This window comes from Pan paniscus, chromosome 18, assembly GCF_029289425.2.
Source record: "Pan paniscus chromosome 18, NHGRI_mPanPan1-v2.0_pri, whole genome shotgun sequence".
Taxonomy (NCBI): Eukaryota; Metazoa; Chordata; class Mammalia; order Primates; family Hominidae; genus Pan; species Pan paniscus.
Window position 1 is genome coordinate 12,037,262 of NC_073267.2, and position 18,402 is coordinate 12,055,663.

At 52.4% G+C, this 18,402-nt stretch overlaps 1 protein-coding gene across 1 annotated transcript in view; it reads right to left on the reverse strand.

Moving 5' to 3' along the window:
- LOC117976364 (uncharacterized) overlaps nucleotides 1–18,402 on the reverse strand; it is a 145,069-nt gene that overhangs the window by 117,546 nt on the left and 9,121 nt on the right. Inside the window, exons 4-9 of the mRNA XM_063597944.1 lie at nucleotides 13,443–13,546; nucleotides 12,171–12,336; nucleotides 6,033–6,218; nucleotides 5,248–5,400; nucleotides 3,280–3,424; nucleotides 279–437 (exon numbers count right to left, since the gene is read on the reverse strand). Coding sequence (XP_063454014.1) covers nucleotides 279–437; nucleotides 3,280–3,424; nucleotides 5,248–5,400; nucleotides 6,033–6,218; nucleotides 12,171–12,336; nucleotides 13,443–13,546 — 913 coding nt within the window. The remainder of the gene's footprint in view (nucleotides 1–278; nucleotides 438–3,279; nucleotides 3,425–5,247; nucleotides 5,401–6,032; nucleotides 6,219–12,170; nucleotides 12,337–13,442; nucleotides 13,547–18,402) is intronic.

Here is an 18,402-nt window from a genome sequence, read left to right on the forward strand (position 1 = left end):
TTTTTCTGAGACAGGGTCTTACTCTGTCACCCACGCTGGAGTGCAGTGGTGCAATCATGACTCACTGCAGACTTGACCTCCTGGGCTCAAGCAATCCTCCTGCCTCAGCCTCCCAAAGTGCTGGGATTACAGGTTTGAGCCACCACACACAACTGGCGTGTAAATATTTGACCCCTTGACACAACGTCTGATCCACATGCTCTCAAGAGCTGGAGCTCCAGGGTCCCCCAGCCTTTGTGGTCCCAGAGCAGGACAGGGGCTGCCCAGGATGGCCATACCTGATCGGAAGGTGACATCAGAATAGGACGAGTGTTTCCACATTTCTGGGTGGAACTCCTGGCTGAGGATGTCCTCAGGGAGGGTGTCCCGGAGGGCCCGTTTCAGGGGGTCGTGCGTCTCCAGCAGCTGCAGGAGGTGACTCCACACAAAAGAACCCACTGGAATAGAGTCATGGGCAGCAGGGAGGGGCCATGAGGAAAGGGCCAGGAGCTGGCGCTGTCCAGAGAAAAGACCCTCCCGACCCCCATCCCAGTCCTGCAATTCCCACACACGGGGACTTCTCAGGAGTCTGGCTACAGAGACCTACGTCTTCTCTCAAGAAACAGCAGCCAACAAGTCGTGCCTGAACAGAACTTGGAAATCCAACCCGTGTATGGAATTCTGACACACTTTCCAGAAGAGAAAGAAAGGTGTCATGGACTCAAAAGTCAGACCTGAGTCTGAATCCAGTCCCAAAGCTCAAAACCTGTGTGACCTTGGGGTGGTCCCTCTGCCTCTCCGAGCCTCAGTTTCCTCATCAGTGAAAATGAGAAGTCAGACCCGATTTCAATTCCTAGTTCCACCATGTACCAGTGTGGCCTGAGATGGTCACTCCAGCTCTTGGAACCTTAGTTTTCTCATCTGAAGAAGGAACTAACAAAGTAGCTTGCAGGGCTTTTTGGGAAGATCAGTTAAAAGCAGAGCCTGGACCTAAAAAGACTAAGCATATTTCAGCATCAACAAAAGGTGACGTGTGACCCATGAGGGTCCCTGGAGGGATAAAGATCAAATAAGAACCTCAGGGGACTGAATCCAACGGGGAATATTAGAGTCCTACAGGGAGCCCCCAACCCTCCCCCCCATTGTCTCAGGCTCTTAGAAGGTCCAGTCAGGGGCTTCTGGAACAATCTATCACAGAATAGAGCAGAATGTGGGTTTTTAGGGATAAGGTGCCCACTTATTCCCACTGGACAATACATCAGGTGGTACCCCAGGGCCACTGTGGAGGCTAAGCCCCTCAGCTGATCCCCTGAGGAGGGGTTTAGCACACATCGCACCCCATGCCTGAAACTGCCAAGACAGAGAGGTGTATCTTCCAATAGTGCCATCTCTTCAGAATGTAATTCAGCAACGTCACATCAGACTTTTAAATGTACACACCCTTTACCATGGCAACTTATCTTCTGGGAAATTATCCTAAAGTGAGATTAACTCAAGGGCCAAAGGTATCTGTACAGGTAGGTTTGTGGTTGTTGCTTTTAACGGCAGAAGACCAAAAACAGCCTAAAGGCCTATCAGTGGAGACTGGTAAAAGGGGTTATAGTACAAACTTCTGGCGGAACACCCACACAGCCACAGATCAGAGTCCACAAGAGCTATAGATGAGAGACAAGCTCCTAGACATGCTAAAGACAAAAAGCAAGCAGCAGGCTGGACCCAGTGGCTCATCCCTGTCATCTCAAGCACTTTGGGAAGCTGAGGTGGATGGATCACCTGAGGTCAGGAGTTCGAGACCAGCCTGGCCCACATGGCAAAACCATCTCTACTAAAAGAATACAAAAATTAGCCGGGTATGGTGGTGTGCAGCTGTAATCCCAGCTACTCAAGAGGCTGAGTCAGGGGAATTGCTTGAACCCAGAAGGCAGAGGTTGCAGTGAGCCGCAACTGTGCCATTGCACTCCAGCCTGGGCAACAGAGTGAGACTCTGTCTCGGAAAAAAAAAAAAAAAAAAAAAAAACTCCGGGCGCAGTGGCTCATGCCTGTAATCCCAGCACTTTGGGAGGCTGAGGCGGGCAGATCATGAGGTCAGGAGATTGAGACAATCCTGGCTAATGTGGTGAAACCCCGTCTCTACTAAAAGAATACAAAAAATTAGCTGGGCGAGGTGGTGGCCGCCTGTAGTCCTAGCTACTTGGGAGGCTGAGGAAGGAGAATGGCATGAACCTGGGAGGCAGAGCTTGCAGTGAGCCAAGATCACACCACTGCACTCCAGGCTGGGTGACAGAGCAAGACTCCGTCTCAAAAAACAAAACAAAACAAAAAAGCCAAGAGCACAACAGCAAGTAGAACATGATCCTGAGATGCTATTGTTAAGGAGATACGTGTGTATGTTTACCTATGTATTACAAGTTCTGATGTAATACACAGGAGAACTGTTCACAGTGTGTATCTTCAGGACATAGGAAAATACTGGGGGGAAGAGGAAGGAAGACTAATTTTCCATTTGTCCCTTGCCTATGCTTTAAAATTTTGACTATACAGCTACACTGCATTAATAATAATAGCAGTAGTGATAACAACATTAAAAGCAACAGTCACACATATGGCACTTACTATGCTTTCTAAATGTCTTTGTGTATTAACTCATTTTATGCTCACAACACTCTATGAGGGAGGTAATAGCATTATCCCTATTTTACAGGTACAGAAATGGAGGCTCACAAAGGTTTACTTACTTGTCTAAAGGCATACAGGAAGGAAGAGGTGAAGCTGGGATTTGAACCTGGGCTCTCAGGCTCCAGACTCTCACCCCACTGTGCATTATGGAAAATTTTTCAACAATCAGTTGAACTTATTTTTTTGAATTTACATCTTTGCGTTCAGGTGCCTGTATAAAGGGAATTGTCTCACTCCAGAAGGGATCTAGATTTGCCGACGCCATCCCTCTTCTAACTTAGGTCTCTCTTTAGGATACTGTGTCGTGATCTGGCCAGAGCTAAAAGAGGCCTCACTGATTCCCATCCTATTTTACAGATGAGGAAACTGAGGACGAGAGAGGAGAAGCAACTTCTCCAAAGTCATCCAATGGCAGAATGGGGACTGGAATTGCCATGTGGGGGAGGGGAGAATACAGAGCCCCTTATCTAGACAGTGTGGTAGAGAAACAGGGGAACAAGAACACAGGAGAATACCAAAGGGGTGGAGGGAGAGGATGCTCTCAAACCCCCTGCACTCTTCAGGAGGTGCCCTCCCAGCCCCACCCCTGCCCACACCCCTCCCACACACACACCCATGGCTCACCCTGGGTGGAGAGCTCGCCTGCCTGGGTGCGCCGCACCTGGGCAAACACCTCCTCACTGGGGCATCTCATCAGAGCCAGGTAGGCATTGATACGGATCTCAGCATCCTCCTCCAGGGATTGGTACAGACGGGAGAGCACCGATCGCTGGCTTGGGCAGAAGGAAAGCCATCACCCAAGGCCTACCTACCTCCACCCAGGAGTATGATGTCCCTGGCTGCAGCAGGTGGACCTGCTGCCTAGCCCCAGCTGTCCTGATGCCCCTACTGTGGGAGGCTTCCCCGACACACACTCACCTGTAGCTCAGCTGTGGGAGGTAGCAGGGGTTCACTGACCGTGCCTAATTCCCAGTCTCTACCAGCCCCAGCCTAGAGCCTCATCAATTCCCCAACAAATGGGCATGGCTACATTCCAATAAAACTATTTACGAAAACAGCATAGTGTCTCGCCACACAGGAGGTCTTTAAATGTCTTGGCCTTCCTAGGCCCTTCCTAAGCAATTCACCTCCCCACATTGTGACTCCCTCAATATCTATCGGCTTCCTCCACAGCCAGCCAGCCAGCCACCCCACCCATCCATCCATCCACCAACCCACCCACCCACCCATCTATCCATTCACCCATCCACCCACCCATCATCCATCCACCCACCCATCCATCCATGCAACAAATATTAACATAAGCAGCAACTATGCACCCAGCACTGTGCTAGGTGACAGCCATAAACAAGACCAACTCAGCCCCTGTCCACCTGAAGCTGGTATCCTAGTGCAGGGAGACAGTCAATGACATTAGCATGTGAAATACATAAAAAGTTAGGTGGTGGCCGGGCGCGGTGGCTCATGCCTGTAATCACAGCACTTTTGGGAGGCCGAGCTGGGAGGATCACGAGGTCAGGAGATCGAGACCATCCTGGCTAACATGGTGAAACCTCGTCTCTACTAAAATTACAAAAAAATTAGCCGGGTGTGGTGGCGGGCACCTGTAGTCCCAGCTACTCAGGAGGCTGAGGCAGGAGAATGGCATGAACCCAGGAGGCAGAGCTTGCAGTGAGCGGAGATGGTGACACTGCACTCCAGCCTGGGTGACAGAGTGAGACTTCGTCTCAAAAAAAAAAAAGTTAGGTGGTAATAAACCCTAAGGAAGGAAAAATGAAATGGGGAAACAGGACCAGAGCCAGGGGGACCTGGGAGGTTCAATTTCAGGTGAAATTGTCAAGGGAGACCTCACAGTGAAAGTGCCTTTTAAGCTAAGACGTACAGGATGTGAAAAAGAAAGGCCTGGGGACATCTGGAGGAAAAGTGTACCAGGAAAGAGGACAGCATGTGCAAAGGGCCTGGGGCAAGAGAGGGTCACAAGTGTTTGAGGAAGAACAGAAAGGGCAATGTGCTGGGGAGGAGGGATGGGAGGTGACAGGAGCAGGTGAGGCCCAGAGGTCAGATCCCTCAGGGCCTGGGAGGTCAATCAAGGGACTGTAACTTTGACTCTGAGTAAGAAGGGAGGTAGTGGTCCAGGGATTAGCAAACTTTTTCTGTAAAGGGACAGAGAACTCTTTTAGACTCTGCAGGCCATGCGGTCTCTTGCAATGACTTGACTCTGCAGGTGGAGCAGGAAAGCAGCCATAGATAACACCTGAGTGAGTGGGCATGGCTGTGTTCCGATAAAACTTTATTGAGAAAAACAGACAAAGGGCCAGGTAGTGGCCCATGGCCCGTAGTCTGCCAAACCCTGTACTAGAGGGGGCACAGATGGCACTGGTAATCATATGGTTGTGTTTTTGATAAATAGTCTGCTTCCCACACTACACATAGGCTTAGACCTGGATACCTGTTCACACTAGTACCCAGCCCACAGTAGGTGCTCATTAAATACATGATGAATGAACAACTGAATAAGTGAATTAGCAAACTGTGGTTCGAGACCCACCACCACCCAACCCCAACCCCATGAAACAGCACACAAGGGCTCACATCTGCAGAGCAGGGGACTCTTCGGAAGGCCTGGATGGCCCCCAGCCGGATCTCGGGTGTGCTGCTTCTCAGAGATGCACAGGCACTCAGCGTAGGGGTGAGAGCCATGGCTGCCAAGCCCGCGTTGCCGACTGCCTTCAGCACAAGCTGGAGCTAAATCGAGATGGAGGCAGGACCATGAGGGGCAGTGGCGTGGGGAGGGGCAGTGGCGTGGGGGGCGGGGCAGTGGCGTGGGGGGTGGGGCAGTGGCGTGGGGAGGGGCAGTGCCGTGGGGGGGGGCAGTGGCGTGGGGGGTGGGGCAGTGGCGTGGGGAGGGGCAGTGCCGTTGGGGGGGGGCAGTGGCGTGGGGGAGGGGCAGTGGCCTGGTTGGGGGCAGTGGCGTGGGATAGGCAGTGGCGTGGGGGGGTGCTGTGAAGGGCATTTACCCACCTTCTCGAGGTGGGGGCCAATTTCTGTCCCCAGCCACGCTCCAGACCCCGCGGGCCAGCCTGGCACCTTGCTGGGCATCTCATCCCATTCCCCCTTCCCCCCTTCACCCCACCCCCACTCAGTGGTGTTGGGGGGCAGTGGTGTGGGGGGGGGCAGTGGTATAGAAGGGGCAGTGGCGTGGGGGGGCAGGCAGGAGGGTGACGAGACGGGTTGAAGTGGGGAAGGGGGAATGAGGGATAGGAGGAAGGGGCAAAGGGGGGAACCCACCCCCACCCTCTCCACCTGGAGCTTGCCTGATTCGCTTCGGCCCCACTGGGGGCACTGAAGCCGGTACTCAGGACACTGGATGTCCTCACCTTGTCATCATCCGAGGGCTCCTGGATGGTACAGTTCTCACCCAAGGCGTCTCCCAGGATCCTCACTAGGGAGCCGACTCCAGGCAGCTGGCCGCAGGGCCCATCCAGAGAAGCACAGAGGTTGTGCACCAGGGCTGAGATGCCCAGGAAGGCGCCAGGGCTGGCCATCGGGGTCTGGAGCAGTGGCTGGGGACAGAAATCGGCCCCCACCCGAGGTGGTGGGTTAATGCACTTCACAGGCCTCACCCTGGCCACACACCGACTCACCTGGGCACTTCATAATACAGAGCTGAGTCCCCCAGAGTCTGAACAAATTGCTCTTTTCAGGGAACATTTTAAAAGCACCCCAGAGGCCAGACACGGTGGCTCATGCCTGTAATCCCAGCACTTTGGGAGGCCAAGGCAGGTGGATCACCTGAGGTCAGGAGTTCGAGACCAGCCTGGCCAACATGGCAAAACCCCGTCTCTACTAAAAACACAAAAATTAGCCGAGCATGGTGGTGTGTGCCTGTAATCCCAACTACTCGGGAGGCTAAGGCACAAGAATCCCTTGAACCCGGGAAGCAGAGGCTGCAGTGAGCTGAGATTGTACCACTGCACTGCACCCTGGGTGGCAGAGCGAAACTCTGTCTCAAAAAAAAAAAAAAAAAGAAAACAAAACAAAAAAGGCACTCCATGTGGCCCACCACTCAGACGCCCAGCTACCCTCACTCCAGGGCTTCAGTGAAAGGAAGGCAAACAGGAGGGGGTTCAGGACACAGCTGCTCCCTGCCCCAGGCACCTCAGAGAAATCAGACCAACAAATCTTTTTTTTTTTTTTAAGATGGAGTCTTGCTCTCTCATCCATCCTGGAGTGCAGTGGTCCTATCTAGGCCCACTGCAACCTCCACCTCCTGGGTTCATGTGATTCCCCTGCCTCAGCCTCCCACGTAGCTGAGATTACAGACGCGTGCCACCACGCTTGGCTCATTTTTCTATTTTTAGTAAAGCCGGGTTTCACCATATTGGCCAGGCTGGTGGTGAACCCCTGACCTCAAGTGATCTGCCCGCCTCGGTCTCCCAAAGTGCTGGGATTACAGGCATGAGCCACCATGCCCGGTCAAGACCAACAAATCTTAATAAACAAACTGTGTTCACTACAAGCCAGACTGCTGATAACATGTCACACACGTTGCCTTTCTTATCATTCCCATTTTGCAGAGCAGGAAGCTGAGACACAGGAAGCTGAGACACAGAAAGGGTAAGGAACTTGCCTCAGGTAGCCCACAGCTATAGATAGAACTGAGACTTAACCCAGGAGAGGCTGGCTCCCAGGCCAGGCATGATCCCAACACTCACGGCTTCTCAAAATGCAAATTCTGGGCTCACTCTAAAATCCAGCCCTGGGGCACTGGCTGTGAACAGGGGCCTCTGTGCTAGACCCACGCCACTCCAGAACAGGGACTGCTTGGCAGCTGCGGGGAAATAAAATCTCTGCCTAGCTCTGTCCTTTTTTTTCTTTTTCTCGAGATGGAGTCTCGCTCTTGTCACCCAGGCTGGAGTCCAGTGGCACAATCTCAGCTCACTGCAACCTCTGCCTCCTGAGATCAAGCGATTCTCCTGCCTCAGCTTCCTGAGTAGCTGGGTTTACAGATGTCTGCCACCACGCCTGGCTAATTTTTGTATTTTTAGTAGAGATGGGGTTTCACCATATTGGCCAGGCTGGTCTCGAACTCCTGACCTCAGGTGATCTGCCCACCTCAGCCTCCCAAAGTGCTGGGATTACAGGAGTGAGCCACCACGCCCGATCTGCCCAGCTCTGTTCTTTCTTTGGATTCGTGACTGTTCACCAGATCTGTGTTACTACGCTAGGGTGTGAGCACACTGTGTGAAAGTGTGAACATGAGCATCTGTGTGTGTGCATATTGGTGTGTGCTGTAGAATCCTAGTGCTTGTGGGTGTGTACGTTCCCACTTGGGTGTGCAGGTGTCTCAGTGCACTCGAGTACCCTAGTATGCGTGTATTTCCTGGTGGATGCCTGTGCACACGTGTCCCCATGTGGGCATCTCATGTGTCCCATTGGATGTGTGCACGTGCCCATGCGTCCAGGTGCGTGTGTGTGTACTGTCTGTCCCTTGTGTGCCCACGCACAGCCCAGTGTGTCTTGGTGTGCCTGTGCATGTGTCCAGGTGTGGGTGGCTGTCTCCACACGTCCCACTGTGTGAGTGTCCTACTGTGTGTATGTGCATGTCCTGCCATGTCTTCACATGTGCATACACTGGGGTGTATATCTGCATCTGCAGGTACGTGAGTCTTGGCGTGTATGCCTCAATGTGTGTGTGTGTGTGTAGGCACGCACGCGCATGTGTGTCTTGACAGGTCTATGGTGTGGGTGTGTGTCCGTGCATTTCCCCATGTGGGTGTCCTGGGAAAGCCTGCCTCAGTGTGAGCCTGCAACAGTGTGTGTAGGTCTGTGTGTGTACACACGATCCAGCATGTGTGTGCATGTCCCTGTGTGTTTGTGTGTCCCTGTGCCTTGGTGTGAGCCTGCGTCAGTGTACGTGCAGGTCTGTGCATGTACAGATGATCCAGTGTGCGTGTGCACGTCCCAGTGCAATGGGTGCCTGCTTCAGTGTGTGTGGGTTGTGTCCCATGTGTGTACACGTGCGCTCAGGATGCATGCGTGTGGGTCTTGGCATGTGCATCTCACTGCATATTTTCTTTGTGAAAGGACAGGGGTGTGTGGAGCCTGGAAAAAGCACATTCAATGTTTCCCTGTATTTGAGCAAAGAAAACAAAGCTGTCTGTTTTCTTAATACAGAACAGGGCAAGCGGGCTTGGCTGGGAGGGCAGGGGTTATAAAAAGACTAAGAAGCTCTCCGGCACATGGGAGGGGCCGCCTGCTGGAGGTTCCCGCCTCTGACTGCTGTGCCCAAGAAAGGCGGCGGGGGCACAGACAGGGCAGGCTCGGGCCTGTCCCAGACCAAAGCTGGAGCCAGACGCCTGGTCACAGCCTGCAGGGCTGTGGGGCAGGCTGGTGCCACTTGGCTGGCAGAGAGCCCAGATCTGTGAGCCACTTCCGGTGGCCCCGCCAGGACAACTGGGCCAGCATGAGGCCTGGGTGCTGAGCAGTCCACACAGTAATGACCCAGTTGGTTCTGTGTATGGCTGCCCGGGGGATGAACCCAGAAGGGCCAGCCTTCCCCGTTTTCACAAAAACCAGAAACCACATCGCAAAGACAAGAACAAAGAATTTTGAAAGAAAAATAAATTTTTTTTTAAAAATGGGAGGAGAAAAAAACAATCTTAATGCAAAAATCTCTAACGAAGGCTTACTTACACTTCAGTTAAAAGTCTGTTTAAAATATTCTCTCTTTTTCATTTTTAAAGATGGAAAAATAAAATTATCCTCAAACCTGTGACCCTTATTAAGCTGATTTCACTTTTCCAACATGATTCTAAAGCTCAGTCATCATGCTTAAACCAACCCTCCCAGAAAAGCTAAGAAAACAGAACTGGGAGAAGACAAGCCAAGAAGCGTTGGGACCTGGGGGAGATCAAACACCAGCTACAAAGCATCAAGAAGCCACACTTCACCAACATGAAGAACTTTTGTTCATTGAAAGACACCATTAAGAAGGCCGGGCGCAGTGACTCATGCCTGTAATCCCAGCACTTTGGGAGGCCGAGGCAGGCAAATCACATGAGCTCAGGAGTTCGAGATCAGCCTGGCCAACGTGGTGAAATCCCATTTCTACTAAAAATACAAAAAAATTAGCCGGGCCTGGTGGTGTGCATCATAATCCCAGCTACTCAGGAGGCTGAGGCACAAGAATCACTTGAACCCGGGAGGTGGAGGTTGCAGTGAGCCGAGATTGTGCCACTGCACTCCAGCCTGGGCAACAGAGCGAGACTCCATCTCAAAAAATAATAATGATTAAATAAATAGATAAATAAATAAATAAATAAATAAAATTATTCCGAAATAAGAAGTTCATTAAAATACTCTCTCCCTGCTTGCCCCTCACTCCCCACACTTCCCACCCCCTCCTCTCCCCAGGCTTCACGAAGCCAGTGCATTCCCAGAACCTGCCAGGGCTCAGGCAGGGCCTTGCTGACTCGATGACAGAACAAGAAAATATGGCCCAGAGAGGCATGAGCTCTGGCCTGCATATGGAACATGGCATGTGAGGCAGGTAGAGGAAGCTTCTGGGCTCCACAAGCCGATGGATGCCACCTGCTTGGCTCAGTGCTGTGTCCCAGACTAATGGCAACAGCCACTTCCTTCCGCACACACCATACAATTCACCTGGTCTGCAAGGTCATTCTACAAGATAGTCCCATTGTCCAGACGGGGAAAATTGAGGCCTGGGAAAGTAAAGTACCTTGCCCAAGGTCCTGCTGGTGAGGAATGGGGCTGGGATCTGAAATGAGGAAGTCCAGATGGGTTTGTGCTCTTAGTTACTGCACATGAATCGAACATATGTACAAATAAACGAGTGAAAGGAGGAAGGGGGGGAGGGGGGAAGGGAGGAAGAGGGGAGGGGGAAGGGAGGAAGTGGGGGAAGAGAGGAAGGGGGGGAAGGGAGGCAGAGGGGAGGGGGAAGGGAGGCAGAGGGGAGGGGGAAGGGAGGCAGAGGGGAGGGGGGAAGGGAGGCAGAGGGGAGGGGGGAAGTGAGGGAGAGGGGAGGAGGGGAAGGGAGGCAGAAGGGAATGGGGGAAGGGGAAGGAGACAGACATTTCCAGGGAGATGGGCTAAGCCCAGGGCAGGTCTTGGGTGGTTCTGGCATTCCTGGTGGCCAGCGTGTCACCTGCTAGGCTGTGAACTGTGGGTGATGCCTCTTGGGACCCAGTCTGGGCCTGGCTCTGAGTCAGTGCCTGATTCTTGTCTGCTGAGCAGAGCCAACAACACAGTCTACCTGGAACAGCCCCACCTCAAACCCTGGGGTCAGGGGCCAGAAGGCAAGGGCTCCCTATATTCCACCTGGAGGGACAGCCAGGGCTGGACCAGCTCCAGGGGCTCTCAGATCCTGGTAGGGTCCATTCTACCAATGCAGGGGTCTCTGATGCCCCCAGGGACCCCAGCTGCCTGGCACCAGCTGTGTCTTCACTCCCGCTCCCTACCGATGCCATCTGACTTGGCACTCACTATTAGCCGGGACAAGATGGGGAGTGACAGGTGACACCCCCCCACCCAGGAAAGTGAGGACACACCCCAAGGTCTCAGGTCAGAATTGAGGTGAAGGGCAGAGCAGCTGCAATCCCTCGGGCAAGCTGCCCTACCTCTTTGGGCCTCGGTTTTCTCACCTGCAAAATGGGGTTGATGAGAGCACCTACTTCATAGAGACACCTCAAGGGTTAAATGAGACCTCCACATATCGTAGAAATTATTGACCTCATCTCACACAGATTTCCTCATCTCCAGACTCATTAAATATGTGTGTTTATAAATATAATAGCTCTGATTTCAAGTGCTCAGATTTCGTGCCAGACACCAGGAGAACCACTTCACACACAGCATTTCATTCCTCACTATAAGACCAGGATAGAGGTACCACTGCCATCCTCCTTTTAGAGATCAGAAAACAGTCGGGCGTGGTGACTCACACCTGTAATCCCAGCACTGTGGGAGGCTGAGGTGGGTGGATCACTTGAGGTCAGGAGTTCGAGACCAGCCTGGCCAACATGGCAAAACCCCGTCTCTACTAAAAAAAATACAAAACTTAGCCAGGTGGGGTGGTGCATTCATGTAGTCCCAGCTACTTAGGAGGCTGAGGCAGAAGAATTGCTTGAACCCGGGAGGTGGAGGTTGCAGTGAGCTGAGATTGCACTGCTGCACTCCAGCTTGGGCGACAGAGCAAGACTCCGTCCTAAACAACAATAATAATAATAATCAGAAAAGAAGCTCAGGAAGGTTAAATCACTTGCCTGGGATCACACAGGTGGGAGGCACATTGCTGACCCCTGAACCCGGAATTCTCTGATACCAAAGGTTCCCTTGAACCCGCCACAGAAGCCCAGGAGGATGGGTGGTCTGGCCTCCTCTGCTGATCCTACGAGGGGCTGGCACAAAAGAACTGATCACCTCCCCCGCATCTAACCAGCAGCCAAGCCACGGAGGGAGGACACCGGGGCCCCGGGTGGGGTGCAGGGACTCACCAGCAGCATGTGGACCATAGCATCTGTGGGCTGTGGGAGGAAGGCCAGTGATGAGAGCCACACCTCCGCCTCGTCTGCCTCCACCGCTGCTGATGCGATGAGTTCCTTCATGAGGCCCACACAGTGCTCCGTCCCACAGGAAGGCAGGGCATCCAACAGTGGCTGCCTGAGATCATCAAGGTGACCCACACGTGCTGAGCGCCCGCAAGCTCATCTCACCGAAGTCACCCGGGGGTAAACTGAGGCTCAGAGAGGTACGGTGTAGACATGCCCACCTTCACACCTTGGGAGGGGCTGACCCGGGTCTGGGACCCCGCAGTCTGGCTGAGGCCCGTGCTCTCAGCACCGCAGCACCCAGCCCAGACCCCGGCAGCTCTACCCACCCAAGAAACACTGGTGTGGGAAAACACAAGTCCACACCCAGTGCTCTGCTGAAACCCACCCAAGCAAATGTCACCGAGAAGGGGTAAAAATCCCTAGCGGAACAGGACCCAGCACTCAGCAAACAGTCCCTAATTTAAACCTCGAATACTCAGCACAACATCAGGACATTTATTTTTTCTTTTTTTGTGAGACAGGGTCTCACTCTGTCAGCCAGGCTGCAGCGCAGTGGTGCGGTCACACCTCACTGTAGCCTCCACCTCCTGGGCTCAGGTGATCCTCCCGCTCAGCCTCCCAAGTAGCTGGGACCACAAGTGTTCGCTACCAAGTCGAGCTAACTTTTAAATTTTTTGTAGAGATGGGGGCATTGCTACGTTGCCCAGGCTGGTCTCAGACTCCGGAGCATAGCCCTAAGCTGACTGAGTTAGTGCCTCAGAGATTCCCGTCTGAGATTGGGAGTCTCTTTACCCACCTTACTAGCCCCAGATCAGCAAGGTCTGGGTGGTGGAATGCCAGCCCTGCCCAGCACCCCCCAGCCCAGACTCTCCACGCCCCCGGCAGGAGAGTACCCTAGGTGCATTGGAATGCTAATTCCAGCAAGAGGGTCCCTGTCTGGGGAAGGGAACAATGGCTGTCTTTATCCGCCAGGCCCTTCAGCTTCTGGTCTCAGGCAGGATAGAGCTTGGACCCCGTGGGAACCTCCAGGCTCCCCACTTAATCTCCTTCTTGGCACACATTCTCGGACTGAAGGACAAGTCAGTGTCAAGGGGACGGGATGAGGCATCAGCATCCATCCCTCACTGGGAACCCAGGACAGCACGAAGACTCCTTTAACCCAGGGATGCCCCCAGCCAGCTCCTAGTCCATCCCCCACCCGGAGAGGGACCTTACCCATTGTCTCGGCATTTGAAGGAAGAATATTGCCAGAGTTCCATCAGCTCACCCCCAGAAAGGCCCTGGAGCTGGGACACCAGTGTCAGGAACAAGTCCATGGCCTGGGATTCAGAGGGGGCAGCATGAGACACCCAGCAGTGCGGGGGATCCCCGAAGGTCACCTCACCCATCCCCTGCCTGTAAGCACAACCGTGGGGAAAGTGGGAAGGACCTACCACCTTCTCCCAAGATGTGCTGAGACCCAGTGAGATGAAGCTCCAGGTCTGGCTTCTCCCTCACTGCACCCCAAGCCCCTACAAGCATACAAGCTGGCTCATTTTTCTCTGATTTAGCAGGTATTTATTGAGCACCTACTATGTGCCTTGCATTGCACTCAGGATATGGCAGTGAAAGAACAGGCATAGTGTCTGAATCTGTGGCATCTAATAAAACCCCAATAAATGTTCACTATGATTGTAATATAATTATTCTAATGAGTCTTAGCATATTTCAAATATTTAGCGAGGTGGCAATCTTTTCCTACATAATATACATACTCTTTTTTTTTTTTTTGAGATGGAGTCTCACTCTGTTGCCCAGGCTACAGGGCAGTGGCGCAATCTCGGCTCACGGCAACCTCCACCTCCTGGGTTCTAGCGATTCTCCCACCTCGGCCTCCTGAGTAGCTGGGATTACAGGCACCTGTGACCACGTCTGGCTTATTTTTTGTATTTTTAGTAGAGAAGAGGTTTCACCATGTTAGCCAGGATGGTCTCGATCTCCTGACCTTGTGATCTGCCCGCCTCGGCCTTCCAAAGTGCTGGGATTACAGGCATGAGCCACCACACCTGGACCACCTTTTTTTTTTGTTTTTTTGTTTTTTTAAGAGACAGGATCTCCCTCTGTCTCCCGGAATGGAGTGCTGCAACACAGTCACTTCTCACTGCAGCCTCAACCTCCTGGGCTCCAGCGATCCTCCCACCTCAGCCTCCCGTGTAGCTGGGAATACTGGTGTGCATCACCACGCTCAGCTAATTTTTTTGTATTTTTCATAGAGATGAGGTTTCACCATGTTGCCCAGGCTGGTCTCAAACTTCTGGGCTCAAGTGATCCTCCCACCTTGGGCTCCCCAAGTGCTGGGATGACAAGTGTGAGCCATCGCGCCCACCCTTTTCCAATATTTCTAATAAAAAAATTGTTTTATACAATTATTAACAGTGATGGCTAATAAAGGGCATTATAGGGGGTGCAGAGGGCCCAAAACTCACAAGAAATAAAGGACTCTACTCAGAGAACAGCCCCTGGGTTTAGGAGATGTTTAGTTTGGAAAACCTTCCCTCCTGGTACCCCTGTAGTCTCAGGCTCACTGCATTGGCCTGAACCCAAAGCCACAGAAACAGCAACAAGGTAGGAGCCGAGCCAAGCCAGGTCCCAGCTTCCTGCAGGGAAGCCCCCATACTTCCCCCAGGCTTGGCCAGGGCCAGGCCTGAATCCCCCACCCACCCAGGGGTCCTCCGAGGCTGGGACCTGCTTCCCTGACCCTGGGCCTCCCTGCTGTGTGTGGCTGTGACAGAATCCCTGCACACGCAGCTCGATCTCAGCAAGATGCAGCCTGCAAAACAGGCCCTCACTGGTCACTTGGCCCACCTGCCAACGTGTCTGCCCACCAGAGTCCCGGCAGCCTTCCCAGAATGTGCCTTCTGTGGTCAGAGCCAGTGGCAACCCTCAGCTCTGTCTTTCCTTCCTCCGGCAGGACCCACAAGCCAGCCCCTGCTGCAGGCTAACTGCCACCATCGCAGCTGGCCCTGACCACTGGTAGCCTAAAAGACTCTATTGCCCAGTTTGGGGCGTCTATCCAAAAAATGTCAGTTCCAGGCCTGCTTCCTTCCTTCCTTCCTTCCTTCCTAATGGGCTCGGCCACATTTCCCTCTGGCTGGTGGCTGCCTTTCCCCAGCTGCCCTTGGCACCCTGGGTTCGGAACACGTGTGCAGACGGGCACCTGGGGATGGTGCCTGCCCGGGACCACTCCTCCTCCTCTGGGCAAGCCTCTGGCCACAAGTGTTACCCTGAGAATGCGCCTTTCACATCCAGGCACGACAGGAGGGATCATTAGTGGCTTATCCTGGTTTCCCTCCACTGGAGGAAGAAGAAATTCAAAAGGAGAAAAGAGGGCAGATCTAGGCAGGCTACGGATGGAGGCAAAGGGTCCAAGGCTCCTGCCTAGAAATCAGTCCAGGGTCTGGCGCGGTGGTTCACGCCTGTAATCCCAGCACTTTGGGAGGCCGAGCCGGGTGGATCACTGGAAGTCAGGAGTCTGAGACCAGCATGGCCAACATGGTGAAACTCTGTCTCTACTGAAAATACAAAAATTAGCCAGGCGTGGTGTTGCATGCTTGTAATCCCAGCTATTCAGGAGGCTGAGGCAAGAGATCACTTGAACCAGGAGGTGGAGTTTGCAGTGAGCCGAGATTACACCACTGCACTTTCCAGCCTGAGCAACAGAGCGAGACTCCGTCCCCCACCAAAAAAAAAAGACGGATACGTAGGTCGATAAGAAAACTGCCACCCCCATCACCACCAATAACACATGATAATAGTGATAAGGCTGGGTGCAGTGGCTCATGCCTGTAATGCCAGCACTTTGGGAGGTCGAGGCAGGCAGATCACTTGCGGTCAGGAGTTCAAGACCAGCCTGGCCAACATGGTGAAACCTCATCTCTGCCAAGAATATAAAACTTAGCTGGGCATGGTGGCGTGAGCCTGTAATTCCAGCTATTCAAGAGGCTGAGACAGGAGAATCACTTGAACTCGGGAGGCAGAGGTTACAGTGAGCCAAGATCGCACCACTGCACTCCAGCCTGGGCGAAAGAGCAAGACCCTGTCTCGAAAAAAAAAAAATTGTAATAACAACTACGCCACTAGTTACTTAGTAAGGAGCTTTTACTATGTTCCAGGAACTGGTCTAAGCTGACAGAGAAGGAAAGTGACACTCAAAGTGATTGAGGCAGGTGCCGGTGGCCGCATGCTACTCAGTAGCAGAGCAGACACTTGAACCCAGGGCACCAGCTCCTGAACCCACACTCTTAACAAGCATCCTATATGCAATGGCTTAAAAAAAAAAAAAAGTCCTGATTTGTAGCATTTGCCGATCGTCATGGTGTAAATATATCCACCATGGTCGATTTCAAGCTACCAACTTGCAATTGCTAAGGACACACCTGGGAAGAAATGCACCTTAGCACGTCATGTCATATTTCCACCACACGGTTACAATAAACATGACTAACCTCTAATGGAAAGACAATAGTAAAATGGAGTAAAATAACCAGGTAGTCAGTCATTGTTGGGAGTACTTAATACCTTTGTTTCTAATATAATTCATTTTATTTGATTTTTTTAATTTTTCTTTTTTTCTTTTTTTTTTTTTTGGAGAAGAGTCTCACTCTGTCACCCAGGCTGGAGTGCAGTGGTTTGATCACAGCTCACTGTAGCCTTAACCTCCCAGGCTCAAGCCAACCTCCTCCCTCAGCTTCCCAAGTAGCCACGACCACAGGCATGTACCACCATGCTTGGCTTATTTTTTGTAGAGATGGGCTCTCTCCCTGTGTTGCCCAGGCTGGTCTCAAACCCCTGGGGTTTAAGTGATCCACCCACCTCAGCCTCCCAAAGTGCTGGGTTTACAGGTGTGAGCCACTGTGCCCGGCCTGTTTACTTGTTGATACACAGTAGATTCACATATTTTCAGGGTACCCGTGAAATAATTTGATACATTCATCTAATCAAATCAGGATAATTGAGATATCCATCACCGTAACTACCTTTTCTTTACGTTAGAAACGTTCAAATTCTTCTCTTCCAGCTATTTTTAAGTGTAGGATTATGTTAATTATAGTCATCCTAGGAATCTATTCAGTATTAGAGTCTGATTTCTTCTACTGAAGTGTATATTTGCACCCATTAGTCAGCTATGCTAAAACAACTTTATTTATTTTATTTTATTTATTTATTTTGAGATGGAGTCTCACTCTTGTCACCCAGGCTGGAGTGCAGTGGAGTGATCTTGGCTCACTGTAACCTCCGCCTCCTGGGTTCAAGCGATTCTTCTGTCTCAGCCTCCAAAGTAGCTAGGATTACAGGCTTCTGGCTAATTTTTGTATTTTTAGTAGAGACAGGGTTTCACCATGTTGGCCAGGCTGGTCTCGAACTCCTGACCTCAGGTAATCTGCCCGCCTCAGCCTCCCAAAGTGCTGGGATTATAGGCATGAGCCACTGAGCCTGGCCACAACTTAATGTTTAAAACTGCAGTGTTTAATAACCAGCCTGTGGGACACCCGGAAGTCTACTCACCCACTCTTGTGAGCCAGTATAAGCCAGTCCTGTTCTGCCACTGTCTATGCCATTTCCTGAGTGTACACAGTCCTTAATAAACACCTGTAACTCGAGCTCCTTGTTCTCAGAACACCCAAGATTGGTGATAAGCCATGCCCTCTCCCAGGCATCCTTCCTGGCAGCCTGGAGAAGTTGGCCCTGCTGGCTCCGTCTGTCTGTCCCCTCCCAACCCCAGTGCACCCTTGCTTCATCCTCCTTTGTTCCTTAGGGACGCTCTTGGCCATCCCACCCTCTGCCCCCCACATCGAAACTCCGGGGACTCTCTATGGAGGGCCCGACTCGGGGGTTTGCTCTCTATTGAGCGCTGAGTCCTGGTTTTGTTTCCAGACTGAAAAACAAACCTTGTCTCCTGCCCACCATCAATGGGGAGGGGCAGAGGCATTTCAAGCCGAAGCTCATGAGGTCTATCCCCCTGGCAACCCAGGCAGGCCCTCAGCCCTCCCGGGGGCCCAGGAGCTGCTTGGTGTGCACCGATGTTTCCCTGCAAAGCCATTTCTAGCAACAGGGTCCTCAGCATTTCACCCCTCAGCCCAGGGGACCTCCACGGTGGCAGTAACTTCCTTTTTTTCAATGCTGTAAGTAAAAGACA